Genomic DNA, 17,099 nt, shown 5'->3' with positions numbered 1-17,099 from the left:
TCTCTGTTTTTTTCTGATAGTAGATCATTTTTTGGGCCAATAGATAATTTTTTGAGGCTGTTCTCTTCTTTTTCTCATAGGGGATAATTTTTTGGGCTAGTAGATAATTTTTTTGGGCTGTTCTCTTTTTTTTTTTTTTTTTTATAGGGGATAATTTTTTGGGCTGTTCTCTTTTTTTTCTTATAGTGGATAATTTTTTGGGCTAGTGGATAATTTTTTGGGCTGTTCTCTTTTTTTTCTTACAGTGGATAATCTTTTGGGCGAGTGGATATTTGTTTTGGTCTGTTGTCTTTTTTTTCATATAGGGCATAATTTTTTGGGCTAGTAAATAATTTTTTTTGGGCTGTTCTCTTTTTTTCTTATAGTAGATAATTTTTTGGGCTGTTCTCTTTTTTTTCTTACAGTGGATAATCTTTTGGGTGAGTAGATAATTCTTTCGGGCTGTTCTCTGTTTTTTTTTCTTATAGTGGATCATTTTTGGGGCTGTTCTCTTTTTTTTCTTATAGGGGCAAATTTTTTGGGCTAGTGAATATTTTTTTGGGCTGTTCTCTTTTTTTTCCTATGGGGGATCATTTTTTTGGGCTAGTAGATAATTTTTTTGGGCTGTTCTCTCTCTCTTTTTTTTTTTTTTTTTTCTGTAGTGGATAATTTTTTTGGCCTGTTGCACCTCTGGGCCACCGTATTATTCACATCCTTTTGTTTGGATAGTTTGTAAATGTAAATATTGGCATGACTGAATGTTATTTTTTGCACTAAAAACTATTTGGAGTTGTCATTATTGATATTGGCTATCATGCTGTTATTTTACTTCAGATTAATTTGGGCTGAATGTGGCCCCCAGAAGAAAATGAGTTTGACACCCCTGCTATAAACCGTTTAACAGAGGGCGGCGTTTTTTTCTGGTCCGAATTTTTTTTTTTTTTTTTTTTTTTTTTTTTGGGTGGGTGTGGACCCTGTACGTCATTCCAAAGGAGTTACAGTGGATGTGGACTTCCCCAAAGTTGAGTAACTGGAGTTTTAGCCAGTGAGGGAAGCGTGACTTGGTGTATGGGAATAACAGAGTGTGTTTTTCAAAGTTGGAGTTAGGTATGGTTTACGCGCATGGAGAGATGGACCTGCGGTGGACCCTTTTCACTTTACTGTTAAACCTGCAGTTGTCTCACGGGTCTCCCTCGTCTTATGACCTGTTTCAAGGGTCTGCATACACTGGAGCGGTTCACAGACACAGAAACAGGTAAGAAAAAGGAGATTTACGCTTGTGTGACGCACCGCTTCTTGCTGTTCCTTCACCCAAACTCTTCCCTTGTGCGTAATTGTTCCCAAAGTTGCGAGATAAGTGTGTTACAAACTTTTCACCGGATCAGAATGGCCTCATATCGAACATAGTACATACATACATACATACATACATACACACATACATACATACATACATACATACATACATACATACATACATACATACATACATATATAGTCATGTCTATCATCTAGAATCAGCTGGTTCTATGTCCACTTCCCTCATTTTGAGAAAACAGAGTTTGTAAATGTCATCTGTCTGATCTGTGATATTTGCAGAGTTATCAATCATCTTTTGTGTGGAATAGTGTTGACTGTGGAAGGAACCCTAAACATATTGTTCACATGTTCTATATCTCCATAGGCTTACAGATAGAACATGTATAGAACTTTCTGATTCCAAGGTCTGGAAGTTGTCCCTGGTCAACAAGTTCTATGTCCACCAGAGTTGTTTTTTTTTTAAAGTTATGAACAAACTAAGAACGTTTTAGTCAGTGATTACATGTTTTTTACACTGATGTCACAAAATGCAACAGTAAAAACCATCCTTTGCTGGTGTTTTCCAATCCAAGTGTATTTAAGGTGGACAACTAAAATGAGCACATCTGTCCTTTTTCATTAACCCTTTCATGCACGAATTATGAGAACCTTAGTCAATATTTTTTTCTTGAGTGTTTTTGTTCCGCTTTAGGCATGAAAAAAAAACAATGCAATTGATTTTTTTTTTTTTTTTTTTGGAGTTACAACAAGGTTCACTCAGCTGGACACCATGCATTTTAGTTTAAAAAGCAAAGAAACATGTATTTAAAAATCATCATCAGAAAGTGATATACTGTGTGAAAACTATGAAATAAAAGCATTTTTAATGCCGCTAATTGCTAAATTGCTACTGTTTTCTCACATTTTTATCATACTCTAATATTAGTTATTACTCATTTCATGGAGATAAAATCCTCCTGAGACCCAGGAAATGGACAGTTTTAGCTTTTTACATTAAAAAATGGTCTTGATTGTAAACTGCATCATGCAACAGTTTTTTCAGATACATTTTTAAAACTATTTTTATTTATTGATTTTTTTTAATGGAATGTCCTTTGCAATGGACAGCATTTTTAAAGTAAAACTGTCAAACTTTTGTCCCCTACAGAGGACAAAATGCACTGCTGGATCTCAGGAGGATATGCAAAAAAAAAAAAAAAAGGTTAATTACAGTCTAATAAGAATTAGCAATTGATTTACACTAAAACATGTTACTGCAGATCAGGTTTATCAAGAACAACAAAGTTACTGTAATTGTATGTATTTCAGTGTTTTGGATGATGCATAAGAGTCCTGATATGGAACTAAAACAACAAAACCCAAGAATAAACAATAGAACAGCTGTGGAATAGCTGTCCGCTGTAGTGACCAGTATGCATGAAAGGGTTAAAGGTAGAATGGTGAATAAACGTGTTCGGACACCTGGAGGACCTGAGGAAACTGTGTTCACTCAGTTTTCATGGCAAACAACCATTTTCCAGCCATACTTCAATCCTCAAAGGCAGGAGAATTAGTTGTGGAATGGAGGCAAATGATGTGGAACACCATGAACCACCTTTAAGACTGAGGATGGATGAGGATTGAACATTCTTGGTACACTCATAGATAAAAGTGGATGAATGAGACACATTCTCATTTGAACCTGACACCGGACAACATTGCCCACTGGACCAGAATCTATAACATAAAAAATAAAAATGAGAAAAAAAGTGTATAAAATGCAAAAAATGCATCAAAATTAAATATAGATTCACAGATAAAACGATTCTATCAAATCAATGACAAGTCTGTAAATGAGCCAAATTCTCGTTTGAACCTGAGGCCGGGACAATATTGGACACTTGAGCAAAATCTAGTCTGAAAGAATGAAAGGATGAAAAATAAAACTGATCCAGAAATGACACATTTTGCGTCCAAATGCCTCATACACTCAAATCTAAAATGACTACCAAATACACAAGTTTATCTATGAGCCTCCTTCTCACACCTGACTCTGGGACAGCCTTGCCCGTCTAAAAATGACACATTTGAACACTGAACTACTTTTGAGCGAATGTCACATGGTCCAGGTCTGGCCCCTGATTGGCTCCTCTTGGACATAGAACTACCTGATTTGAAACCAGCTCCACTCAGGACATAGAACTAAATGTTTCTAGGTGTGGGTGTGTGTAGATGTTTAGCTTGGAGCTAAGAACTTTGGGACATAAACTTAAATGATTTTAGAATCTCCTGATATGCTTAACTCCATTTCTGCAAAAAGTGGACATAGAACCAGCTGATTCTCAAGGGACGATATGTGTCCTGGTAACTTTCACTCAGTCTTTATCAGCTCGCTCTGTCTAAATTTGGATCGGGTTTGCCAGTGTTTCCAAAGGTGATAAGAAGCAGATAAAATACTGGAATGTCGGTGATTACTCCAAGATCTACACTAGGCTATTAGTGCAACTGTTCTCAGATAAATTAAAAACAAACTAGCAGGAAAAGAACCCTCACATATCCAGCTTCCATGATAGTTCTTATATGTATTTGCATCCAAGCCTCATGTTTATTTCTCTCTTCCCTTAGGAACTGGTGCGCTTATGTGGTGCAGAAAAACGTGAGCTGTGCAGTGCAGGGGAGTGTGGAGAGCTTCCAGGAGCCCGTAGTGGCCCCCTGCCCAGCATACCAACAAGACTGCCAGCAACAAGTGACGTGAGCATCCAGGGAGCAAAGGGAAGGGGTTAAAGGGGCATCTATGGATGGAAGATAGCTGACAGACTGGCTTTCTGTTAGAAAAAGTCTCTCAGAGATAAGAACTAGAGGCAGAAAAGCCCACGATGAATAGAGAGAAACTCTACAGGACTAAAACTGTAGTCTGCAGGTTTTCAAGCAAATGAGCCAGTGAGGTTTTTATCCCATATATAAATAAACCTTTGAGCATGTGTGGACACTGCTATCCTAACACAGCAGCATGTCTTTCTGGAGATGACTTACCATAACTGTACCATTTTCAGCAGATAATACAACAGCACACTGTCAGTAGCACTCGCAGTTTCATAAATAGATGAATTATGATCTACTAAAAGAGTTCCCAGATAGTGATTATTTTGGCAGTATTATGGCATACATTTGGTATTTTTGGGTTTTTTTTGGCATTATGAAAACCTTTAGGCTTAACTATGGTATGATTAAGATTATCCATAATAGATATGGAGGCACCAGCAGTATATGTCTGAGTTCTGGCATATGTGTGGTTAACCAAAAGACTGGGCAAAGACTGGGTGTTTGTCTGTATGTGGAACCTGAATTAAAATGATTTTGACATCATTGATTGTTAATATCTTCAGTGTAATTTTTGCATTTCACAAATTCATCCCGTGGGCCGGATTGGACCCTTTGGCGGGCCGGATTTGGCCCCCGGGCCGTATGTTTGACACCTGTGTTCTAAGCTGTTAACACTGTCCATCAGTGTTATCTAGTCATCAACTAACAGACATATGAAAGAAACGATTTAATTACCAATGAACTGGAACAAAAACATGACTGATTTATACATTGGTAAAACATTGTGTCCAAACTTTTTTTGCATCAAATTTATCTGGTCATTTTCATTTTCATCTCTCGTGTTTTTTCATGGGCCACCTTGTTACGTCTTATTTGCCAGTTTTACATTTCATGCCCTTTTCCAGATTGTCTCTTTTATGATTGAGGACTTTTCTTTGTGTTTCACATGGATTCAGTGTAGACAAATGTTATATGCTCTTCTGTTCTTCTTCTATATTTTCCCTGTGAGACCAATAAAAAAGCATGTTTGGGCAAGGTGGTGTTAAAGGTTTCCTATCCATCCAAGAAATCAAGTAAGAAAAACTATGTGACTAGACTGTAAACACTGCGAAACTGATCGATTCTCTACACTTGTGCGATGTCCAGGATCACAAGGACATAGAACAGACATTAAATAAGAGTTACCATACACCTGGGATTGGTAGCCTGGTTATCACACAATGTCCAGTCGAACTAAGTTAGCTGTAGGAAACTCTGACCTCCAAAGATCCCAAAGAGTATGATCCAGGGTATCTAAAAATTTTAACATCCATTAAATCTGAATTAGAGTCAGGAAAAATATCCTGTATGTTGTTTAATTTCATCAATGAGATTAGTATCATAAAAACAATTTAATTGGCTCCATGAATTACAGTTAAGCCTGTGTTTGACCACAGCATGCCTGTGTGAGACAAATGTAAAAAAAAAAAAGTCAAATACCTTTTAAATATCTGCTGTAAATTATATACTGTACTGAAAATGTGATATTATACTATATATTATATCATAGGTTTGCACAATGCTCCGTTTTAATTGTATTTTCATAGTGCAAATATTGCATATAAACAATAACAGACGTTGTTTTCAACCCTTTAATTAATCTGGAAACCTAATCTAAAGGAATCTCAAGTAGAAACCACAAACTTCACTCCCTTCTGTCTTGAATGTAGACTGTGTTTCAGCAGATATTCAGTGGAGAGAAGTGGATTTAATTTGTCAGTTTAAGAAACATGTATGTAGAAACTATATTCTATTTTCTGTATATTATATATTTAACCCTTTCATGCATGAATTATGAGAACCTTTTTATTCCTCTTTAGGCATGAAAAAAAACAATGCAATTACAAAAAAATTTTAAGAATCTATTTTTCATGGAGTTAAAAAATGACCAGCTGAATGGGCATTTTGAGAAATGTAATGAAAATGTAAATAATTAGTGTAAAATACAGTTCGTCATCTTTTCATGGTCATCAGATATTACCCATTTGGACGTTCAGAGGCTCCGTAGTTACCATGGAAACACTGTCATCTTCTACAACATTGATTCACCAGTAAAACCCATGGAGTTGGATCAATGACAGTGGCTGGAGACAGTTAATTAATGATACATTTGCTGAAAAACTCACTTTTTTTTCTGTTTTCCCTGTTTCTGATTTAATAACCTTTGAATTTACTCTGAGTTTTAATGAACAGCAACACGATCAACAGATTAACTATAATAAAATACCTACTTTACACTGAAAAAAACGCTAAATACAGAGGATAATATAATAATAAATGGTAATAAATCACTTAAGAAAGGTTAAATAGAAAAAATCATTTGGGAACTGCCATCAAAGAAGCGCTGGGTCTTTATGGGTTAAATATTAGTAACATTTTATTTCTTAGCCTTTATATTCACTCATGCAGATATTATGCAGGTACTGTTATGGAAGTTCAGGTTAAATTACATTATAGAATAGCTGTCCACTGTAGTGACCACTATACATGAAAGGGTTAAGACAGACATTGTGTGAGCCTGCTATGTCATACATGTCTGGTTGTTTGAGCTTTTTCCAGGAGACATTTTTCCGTCCTAAAAAATCACGTCCGAATCTGATATAAATCTACTTCTATATTCAAACTGGGTAAAATAAACACAGCATTCTGCTAATCCCATGGGTTCCTTAAATGGCGTAAATAGCATCTACAACAGTAATTGGTGACTAACAACTGTCAGGAATTCTTCATTCAAAGATGTTGTGTTGCAATTAAATACATTTTGGCTTGTGAGTAAGGGCAAGTTTGGCAATAACACGTGTTATATACGTGGTTCAACTTTGTGATGGATTCAGTCACAGTGCTGTGGAAAAGATTCCTGGAAACTCATAAGTCTTTGGTCACATGAGCACAGTTTTTTTTTTTTTTTTAAAGCAAGCAAACCTGGCAGGATGATCAGACACCTCAGATTTTTTCCCCATTTCTAAGTCATGATATACAGTATTGGCTCAACTCAGATAAGGCTTAAGTGTACATTGCTGATTATTCACAGTCCCCAAAGGTTTTTAGTTTCCTTTTTCTCTTAGTCAGACTACAACCACGTTATCAGTGGCATGTGCAATGTGCAAAGATGATTGTTTCAGTCATCAGCTTTCCAGATGTTGTGTATGTCATGACTTTTGCCTTCAGGGAAGTGATGTCATCTATTGTTTCTTTGGGAACTGTTTGCTTTGGCCCAAAAGTCGACATTTTCATGTAGTGGGGAAAAGCAGAGAAGCTCAGAAAATGTCTGTGTCCAAGGCCTTGAGTGCACAAATCCTTCAATTTTGTAACTGCAGAAGTCATCATACGGTTCTGTTATATACATGATGTTGAAACAGTTCATTTGGAATAAAGGAACAAATAAAATACATAATTTACACCAACATTAACCCTTTCATGCATGAATTATGAAAACCTTAATCAAGATTTTTTTTTTCCTGAGTGTTTTTATTCCACTTTAGGCATGAAAAAAAAAAAACAATGTGATTGATTTTTTTTTTTTTTTTAATCAACCTGTTTTTCATGGAGTTACAAAAATGTCCACTCAGCTACACAATGAATTTTATTCTTGAAGCAAAGAAACATGTATTTAAAACCCAATATCATAAAGTGATATAAAAACAGTGAAATGAAACCATGTTTAATGCAGCTAATCTGATGTTTTCTCACATTTTTACATATTCTAATACTAGTTATTACTCACTTCATGGAGATAATATGCAAAAAATAAATATTAACAATTGATTTCCACTCAAGAACCAATCAAGAACAGCAAAGTTACAATACTGGTATGAACTGCAGTTTATGAGATGACGCATAAGTGTCCACTGTGTTGGTTGATATGGAACTAAAACAACAAAACTCATGAATACACAAGAGTAAAGCTGTAGAGTAACTGTCCACTGTAGTGACCACTATGCATGAAAGGGTTAATTTGAAGCATGGAGTGAAAGTGTTTCTAATTGTATCTTTGGAAGTTACAAAACTAATTTATTCCTCTTCCGTCTTTTACAGATACCAAACTCGGTTTCGACCTACATACAAGATTGCCTACAAGACAGTAACAGATTTAGAATGGAGATGTTGTCCTGGTTTCCAAGGTCCAGACTGTAGAGATCTGAAATCACCTCCAAATCGCCAAGCAGTGCAGGGAACACAGCCTTACCACCCCCCAAATCCTGCACATACGCCCAGACACACACAGAGTAAGACATGTGTTTTGTTTTTCTTAAATTACTTGTGAACTTTAATACTCAAACATGTTTTTCTGTGCTGTAAACTGAACTAAGTCTCTTACATGAGATAAAACTAGATAAAACTAATCAATGAGGGGTCATAACAGTTTAGAAAATGTCATTTATGTAAATTTGTATTTGTAGATGAGAAAAGCCAAAGGTGACACTTATGTTCCTGTAAAATCACACGTAGCTTTTCTAATCTGATGTTTACACTAAGTCAGCTATTTAGGATTTCTGTAGTTCATGACATTTAGGTAAAGAATCAATACTAACACCCTCTAATCCAGGGATGTCAAACTCATTTTAGTTCAGGGGCCACATTCAGCCTAATATGATCTAAAGAGGGCCAAACCAGGAAAATAATATAAATAATAGGTTAAGATCTTATAAATAATGTCAACACCAAAGTTTCTCTATGTTTTTGAGTGAAAAAAGTAAAATTCCGTAATGAAAATGTTTACATCTATGAACTCTACTTGAACATAACATGAAGAAATATGAACTAGCTGAAATTTCCTAAGAAAAATAAGTGCAGTTTTAACAATATTACGCCTCAGTTTATCATTTATACATATGCATCACAACTAGTGGATCTAAAAATACACAAAACATTTGGTAACAGGCAGAATATTGGTAAAATTCTGCATACATCTCTTAAGACATTGCACATTTGTTCAGGTTATTCACATTTTTTGTGAAAGGATAGTCTGTAAATATAAACGTTTTTGTGTAATTTTACTTTTAAAATTAGCGTTTTTCATTATTTACAGGTTGTTATGATTGTATTTTACTGGTCTTACCCACTTTAGATTGAACTGACCTAAAATGATTTGAACATCCTTGATTGGTAATATCTTCAGTGTAATTTTTGTGTTTCACTAATTCATCCCGCGGGCCGGATTTGGCCCCCGGGCCGCAGTTTGACACCACTGCTCTAATCAGACATTTGCAGCCCATTTGCCTTTTCATCTTCTGATGGGTAACTGAAGCTGTTATATCAGTCTATTCAGAACCTTTAGATTCATTTGTGAAAAACACATTTCTACATCTTTTATCACTGACTCAACTGGCTAGTGCAGATGTGGACAAATGTGTTAAAACACCCAATTCATACTGTAACACTTGCAGCAGAAATATTCTAAATATAGCCTACACTTAAAGTTATATTGATTTTTTTTTTTAGGTGTTAAAGCTGTGTAAAATCCAAACTAAGCCTTTCAAACCCTCATATGGGTTTGTGTAGGTATTTTGTCTCTGTCCTGTGAACGACCCAGAACAATCCCTGACACACATTCACACATTTGATTCAACCATTCCTCACCACTTCCCAGCCTTTCTCCGACTTTGTAGCACTTTCCAAAATCATGTGGTGGGTGGGAAATAAAATGATCCTTTAAGTCAGGGGTGTCAGACTCATTTAGTTCAGGGGCCACATTCAGGCAAGTTTGAGCCCAAGTGGGCCGAAGCAGTAAAATACTAACAAATGATATATAAATAATGTTAACTCCAAACTTTTCTCTATATTTTGGAGTGGGAAAAGGTAAAAAATTACATTAGGAAAATGTTTACATCTACAAACAATCGCTTAAAACACAGGTGTCAAACATGTGGCTCGGGGGCCAAATCTGGCCCACCAAAGGGTCCAGTCTGGCCCTTGGGATGAATTTGTGAAATGCAAAAACTACACTAAGATATTAACAATCTTTTTAGTTCAGGTTCCACATTCAGACCAATTCAATCTCAATTGGGCAGGACCAGTAAAATACTATCATAATAACATAGAAATAATTACAACTCCAAATATTTCTCTTTGTAAATGTAAATATTTTCATGTATTTACACTAAAACAAAGTATAATTTTGCAAAAAATGTGAATAACCTGAAATGTGTTAAGAGAAGTAAGTACAATTTTAACAAGATTCTGCCTGTTATTCAATGTTTTGTGTATTTGTAGATCCACTGTGATCTGTACGTTATAATGTACATGTGTAAATGATAAACTGAGCCATACTGTTGTTAAAATTTTACTTATTTTTTCAGTTTGTTCATGTTATTCACAGCTTTTGACAGATGGTTTGTTGATGTAAACCTTTTCATAATGTAAATTAACTTTTTTTGCTCTAAAACATAGAGAAAAGTTTGGCATTGACATAATTTATATATTATTATGTTATTATTTTACTGGTTCGGCCCATTTCAGATCAAATTTAGCTAAATCTGGCCCCTGAACTAAAATGAGTTTGACACCCCTGCCTTAAAACAATGTGAATAACATAAACAAACTGAAATTTCTTCAGAAAAATAGGTGCAATTTTAACAGTTTTATGCTTCAGTTTATCATTTACACATGTGCATTACAACTTACAGATCACATTGAATCTACAAATACACAAAATGTTTAATAACAGACATAATGTTGTAAAATTGCACTTCTTAAGGCATTTCACGTTGTTCATACTGTATTTCTTCAGGTTATTCATGTTTTTTTGAGAAATTTTAGTGTGTTTTAGTGTAAATACAGTAAAATTACAAGAAAATGTGTACATTTACAAGGAGAAAAATTGGGAGTTGTCATTATTTATAGGTTATTATGATAGTATTTTACAGGTCTGAGCCACTTGAGATTGGTCTGAACGTAAAACCTGAAATAAAATGATTGTTAATATGTAATTTTTGCATTTCACAAATTCAACCCATGGGCCGGACTAGACCCTTTGGTGGGCCGGATTTGGCCCCCGGGCCACATGTTTGACACCTATGCTTTAAGTCTTTTCAATTCATCTTAATTAACTTATAAAACCTTTGGTAACACTTTATAATAAGTACACACTATGAAGCATTAGTTAAGCATTAATAAATACTGAATTCATCATTTATAAAGCATATTTCTGACATGAATACTCATTAGTATAAGGTTTATAAGCACAGTTATAATGGTTTTACTCATCATTAATAAGCTCATCTACAATGTGCTTAGTGATTGTATTCTCATACTTTATAAATTATGGATTCAGCGTTTAAAAATGTAGTATTGCATCACTTACAAACCAGTTTTGATGTGCATTTATGTTCGCACATACACTATTCAGACATGTACTAATGGTTAGTGAATATGTTAGGAGGTATTTTATACTAACACACATTTATTTTCCAATAGATGTCATATAAACAGTTACTAATACAGGAATTCATTATTTCAGGTAGTTATAAAGCACTTACTACTCATTAATTAAGTCTATGGTGTGAGCTCATCTAAAGTGTGCACTATCTATGACATATAAAGCATTTACAAATGAGATTTTCTGATTCTGATTCTGAATCCATAATTTATAAAGTATGAGAATACAATCATTAAGCACATTGTAGATGAGCTTATGAATGATGAGTACAACCATTATAACTGTGCTTATAAACCATATATTAATGAGTATTCATGTCAGAAATATGCTTTATAAATGATGAATTCAGTATTTGTTAATCCACAACTAATGTGCTTATTAATAATGAGTAAAACCTTTATAATTGTGCTTATAAAGCATATACTAATGGACATTCATGTCAGAAATATGCTTTATAAATGATGAATTCAGTATTTGTTAATGCTTAACTAATGCTTCATAGTGTGTACTTATTATAAAATGTTACCAAACCTTTTAAACAAGCCAACTTTGTTTTATCACCGGCAATTATTAAAACTCTTTCTCTGTCACTATAGGACCAGAGCGCAGAGAGACAGGTCACCAGGAAACAAGGCATGGAGGGCCCGATAAGGTGCGTCTTCTGGAGGGTGAAGTGCAGCGTCTGTCTCAAACAGTCCTGGATCTCCAATCAGCTTTGACAGGCTTAACGTCCAACCTTCGCACAGACCTGCAGGAAGACACAAAGAAGATGCTGATGACACTTCTCAACAACATGCGTCCACCTGACACCGCCACACCTAGTGATCCAGAGGAAAGCCCAGCAGTGCTAGATGGTCATCAGGCTACCAGAGGAGGGGCCTCTGGAGACAAAGCCATAGAAAAAATTGTAGCCAGGTTGGATGATATCAACAATGCACTGAAAAGTAAGGACGAAGCTTTGGATGACCTAAGAGGAGCTGTAACAAGTCACGAGGGGCAGATCCGTATCCTGATGGATGCCTCACAGACACAAACTCCAGCCATAGCAGAGCTTGATGTCATACAGTCCTACATTGATGGGAAATTCGACAAGTTGAAGAAGGAGCTGGACCAGAATATTGAAGAACAGGTGGCTAAGCTACAAAGCTCATGCACTGACGCAGTGCAGAACGTGCAGAAAACTTGTAATGACCAAGCTGTCAGTCTAACCAAGCTGGTGAATGCCAAGGAGGCTGATCTGAGAAAAGAAATCAGGGCGCTACGTCTGGAAATGGCTGCTGCAGATGGACCTGTACGAACTCAAAGGCAAACAGAAGATGAGGATCACAGTGACCACAAAGACCTATGGCGTGAGATCGATCGCATCGCAGAGGCTCACCGCATCCTCAATGTCCGGATCGATAATGAACTGGCACACCTGTCCACACCTCCAGGAGAGAGTGATTTCAGCCCACTGATTGAGGAGCTGGAGGCACGTATTAATATCACAGAACAAAATGCAGAGACCCATTGTTTCTACATCGAAGAGAAGTTGACCCGTATGATTGTGGACGAAGTGGCAGCACTTCGGCAGCTTCTGGACGAGCGTGTGAACGGCATGGAAGACCAGTTTACCAACACGCTGGTGGAGATGAGCAACCACTCATTCCCTGGTATGTTTGGTGACTCCGTGGATTCCATTCAGAGCGAAGTCAACAACAACAAATTCCTTCTACAAGGTTTGGATGATAAAATCAATGCAGTTGGAGAACTTTGCTCTGCAGGGTGCTCAAGTTCAGGAGTTACTGTAGATGCAGGTGAGTCATCTGCAGCATCAAACATCCTCCAAATCATCCAGAAGGACCTGAGGCGATACAGAAATGACTTGGATGTTCTTAACACAGATGTCAATGTCAGCAAAGGTAAGCTCAGACAACTAGAGGCCCTTGTTCAAAGTCAGTCAGCTGGAAATGAGAGACAAGCTAAAACGATTCAGGACTTCCAGAAAGGACTGATTAATCTCCAAGACAATGTGCGTGGTCTGGCTGGTGCTGTTACTGGGTTAAGTGATTCCCTGAGCAAATACAACCAGGATATGCGCAAATTGAACTCAACATGCTGCCAGGCAGAGCAGAGAGGCAGTGGCAGTCCAGTACGAGACTATGGAACTTCAGTACCTCAGGTGGACGCAATCACTCATCAGGTGAACGAGTTAAGAAACAGACTTGATACAGTCAGCGAACAGGTGTCATCTGAACTGAAACAATGTCGACAAAACACTGAGGGTGTATCTGAAGACATGTCTGCTGTGAATGGACGTGTGTCCAGACTTGAAAAGGTGTGTGGAAGGTTGGACGGGGTTTCTGCCAGTATCAAAGAGATCAAAGATGGACTGGAGAGAAATGTTGTCGGTCTGAGGGACTGTGTGCACAGGATGAACATCACCTGTGGAAATCATGGTGCAGACATCACAACACTGCAGAATTCCTTGCAGAGGGTCCAGACACAGCTGTCTGCATTGGCCAAACACGTTTTGAAAGACGTCACCGCTAAGGAGCCAGGTAAGACACTGTTTTGGTGACTGTTTGATGATTGTTTCTATGATCATCTCTTCTCAGAAATGGTAAGAGCAGGGGTGTCAAACTCATTTTAGTTCAGGGGCCATATTCAGCTAAATTTGATCTGCAGTGGGCCCAACCAGCAAAATAATAACAGAATAACCTATAAATAATGTTAGTTAGTTAGGGCTCCTGCGACGGAGCAGGTGTCCCGTCCCAGTGCGTTGAGCTGACCAGGTGAACCAGTTTTTTACATCGCTGGCGGTCTTGTGCCAGCTGCTCTGCGTCCTCCATGGTAACTCCATGGAGTTATAAATAATGACAACTCCAAATTTTTGTCTTTGTTTTAGTGTAAAAAAAAAAACAAACATTAAATTATGAAAATACTTACTTTTATAAACTATCCAAAAGAAAAAAAAATCCTGAAAAAACTGAAATTTAAATTGAAAAATATAAGAAAATTTAGTGCAATTTTAACAATATTATTCCTCAACTTCTCATTTGTCCATGTGCATTATGGATCAGCTCTACAAAGACACTAAACACTGAGGAACGGGAAAAAAAGAGTTCAAATTGTGCTGAATTTTCTGTAGACATTTCAGGTTCATATTTGTTCAGGTTATTCACATTTTAGTGTTACAGCATAGCTTGTAAATATTTTCATAATTCAATGTTATTTTTTTGCACTAAAACAAAGAAAAAAAATTAAGTTGTTAATTCTAGATTTTTTTTTGGCTTGATTCAAGATTTTTTTTACTTAATTGAATTTTTTTTTTTTTGGCTTAATTGAAGATTTTTTTTTACTTAATTGAAACAATTTTTTTGACTTAATTCAAGATTTTTTTTTACTTAATTGAAGATTTTTTTTGGCTTAATTCAAGATTTTTTGCTAAATTTGAGATTTTTTTTTTTTTGGCTTAATTGAAGATTTTTTTTTACTTAATTGAAGATATTTTTTTTGGCTTAATTAAAGATTTTTTTTTACTTAATTGAAGAAGGTTTTTTTTGTCTTAATTCAAGATTTTTTCCTTAATTCAAGCTATATATATATATATATATTTTTTTTTTTTTTTTGCTTAATTCAATTCAAGAATGTGGAATTTTTGCACTTGACAAAAACATCCTAGGGGCTGAACTGGACCCTTTGGGGGGCCGCATTTGGCCCCGGGCCGCATGTTTGACACCCCTGGGTTAGGGTCTTTTGTAACAGTATATTTATCAACATTATTATATGAACACCACTTCCTAAACTAGAAGCAGTCGGAGAGCGCAGACCTCCGCCAAGGCTGATCAGTGGCCCCCCCTGTGGGCCCCCCCACGCCAAGGAGGTTATGTTTTTGTCAGGGTTTGTTTGTTTGTTTGTTTGTTTGTCTGTCTGTCTGTTTGTCTGTCCGTTAGTGTGCAACATAACTCAAAAAGTTATGGACAGATTTGGATGAAATTTTCAGGGTTTGTTGGAAATGGGCCCCCCGTGGGCCCCCCCACCCCCGATCACCACCAAAATTTAATCATTTCTTCCTTATCCCATTTCCAACAAACCCTGAAAATTTCATCCAAATCTGTCCATAACTTTTTGAGTTATGTTGCACACTAACGGACAGACAAACAAACAAACAAACAAACCCTGGCAAAAACATAACCTCCTTGGCGGAGGTAATAAATACATAAACTAGAAGCACTCGGAGAGCGCAGACCTCTGCCAAGGCTGATCAGTGGCCCCCCCCGTGGGCCCCCCCACGCCAAGGAGGTTATGTTTTTGCCAGGGTTTGTTTGTTTGTTTGTCTGTCTGTCTGTCTGTCTGTCTGTCCATTAGTGTGCAACATAACTCAAAAAGTTATGGACAGATTTTGATGAAATTTTCAGGGTTTGTTGGAAATGGGCCCCCCCGTGGGCCCCCCCACCCCCGATCACCACCAAAATTTAATCATTTCTTCCTTATCCCATTTCCAACAAACCCTGAAAATTTCATCCAAATCTGTCCATAACTTTTGGAGTTATGTTGCACACTAACGGACAGACAAACAAACAAACAGACAAACAAACAAACCCTGGCAAAAACATAACCTCCTTGGCGGAGGTAATAACATCGCTGGGGTCAGTACAGCAGAAATGACCAGTGATGATAAGACTTTCTTCCATGGAAATGTACTCCCTCCTACTCATCTGCAAGAAGCAAATTGACCTTTACGTCCTCAGTAATGCTAATTCTATTATGGCCCAATTAAATATATTTGGATTCGGATGGTGGTGTACTCTATAATGCTGTCATATTATCTGTCATAGTAGGAGAGCGGTTAAGCAGTTGTAGTTGCAGACAAATTGGTTTTTACAAGTAATGAGAAATAAAACAGCAGATTTCTTCCCTGTAATCAGCCTACACCAAACAAAAATAATTGGGGAAAAAGGGATTCAGTGAGTAGCTATGTGGTATTTATACATCCAAAGGGAGAATTTGGTTGAGCACTGTCTTTTTTGTGTAAGCCTTTTTGGTGTGATTATTTTTGCTGAAATACAATCTCGATGTGAGCACTGAGCAGCGAGTAGCTCACTGGTGAGTTGTGCAAAAAGATAAAAACAACCATTCTGTGTAGTTCTGTGAGATGCTGCTGAGAGCAGACAGCTGAGACAGGATGGACATCTGAAGCATCAAAAATAACATGTTGAATAAAACACCACAAAGTTAGTAGCTTTGAGCTTGTATGTGTTAGGCTTGTAAGATTTCCTTTGTGGATCAGTTATTTTTATTTTGGCAGTGTTGAAATCAGCAGGTTGAAATGAGCGTCATCATATGTTTTTTTTTTTTACCTTTCTCCACTGGAATTACTTCCATACAGATTTATCGCAATGAGATTCTGCTTTGGTGTTTTATTCATATCACAGTTATTTCACACATGAGTTCTGGGTATCCCTCCTGCTTCTGAAAATAGACTAAGTAAGAGTGTAGTGTTCTGAGAGGGGTGTTCTTACAGCTCAAAGTCAGTTGAGATTTTTGTAAGTGTTGTTGTATGAAGTATTTATCCGTAGTCAGTCTATTACCTGGAGCA

The 17,099-nt window shown here is 36.7% G+C and overlaps 1 protein-coding gene across 1 annotated transcript in view; it reads left to right on the top strand.

Moving 5' to 3' along the window:
• The first annotated feature begins 1,001 nt into the window (after window positions 1-1,001).
• emilin2a (elastin microfibril interfacer 2a) overlaps window positions 1,002-17,099 on the top strand; it is a 43,467-nt gene continuing 27,369 nt past the window's right edge. The window contains exons 1-4 of the mRNA XM_030161357.1: window positions 1,002-1,234; window positions 3,904-4,029; window positions 8,176-8,366; window positions 12,115-14,058. Coding sequence (XP_030017217.1) covers window positions 1,089-1,234; window positions 3,904-4,029; window positions 8,176-8,366; window positions 12,115-14,058 — 2,407 coding nt within the window. The 5' untranslated portion in view covers window positions 1,002-1,088. The remainder of the gene's footprint in view (window positions 1,235-3,903; window positions 4,030-8,175; window positions 8,367-12,114; window positions 14,059-17,099) is intronic.

The sequence above is a fragment of the Sphaeramia orbicularis genome, chromosome 17 (assembly GCF_902148855.1).
Source record: "Sphaeramia orbicularis chromosome 17, fSphaOr1.1, whole genome shotgun sequence".
Lineage (NCBI taxonomy): Eukaryota > Metazoa > Chordata > Actinopteri > Kurtiformes > Apogonidae > Sphaeramia > Sphaeramia orbicularis.
This window is presented reverse-complemented; position numbering and strand designations above follow the sequence as displayed.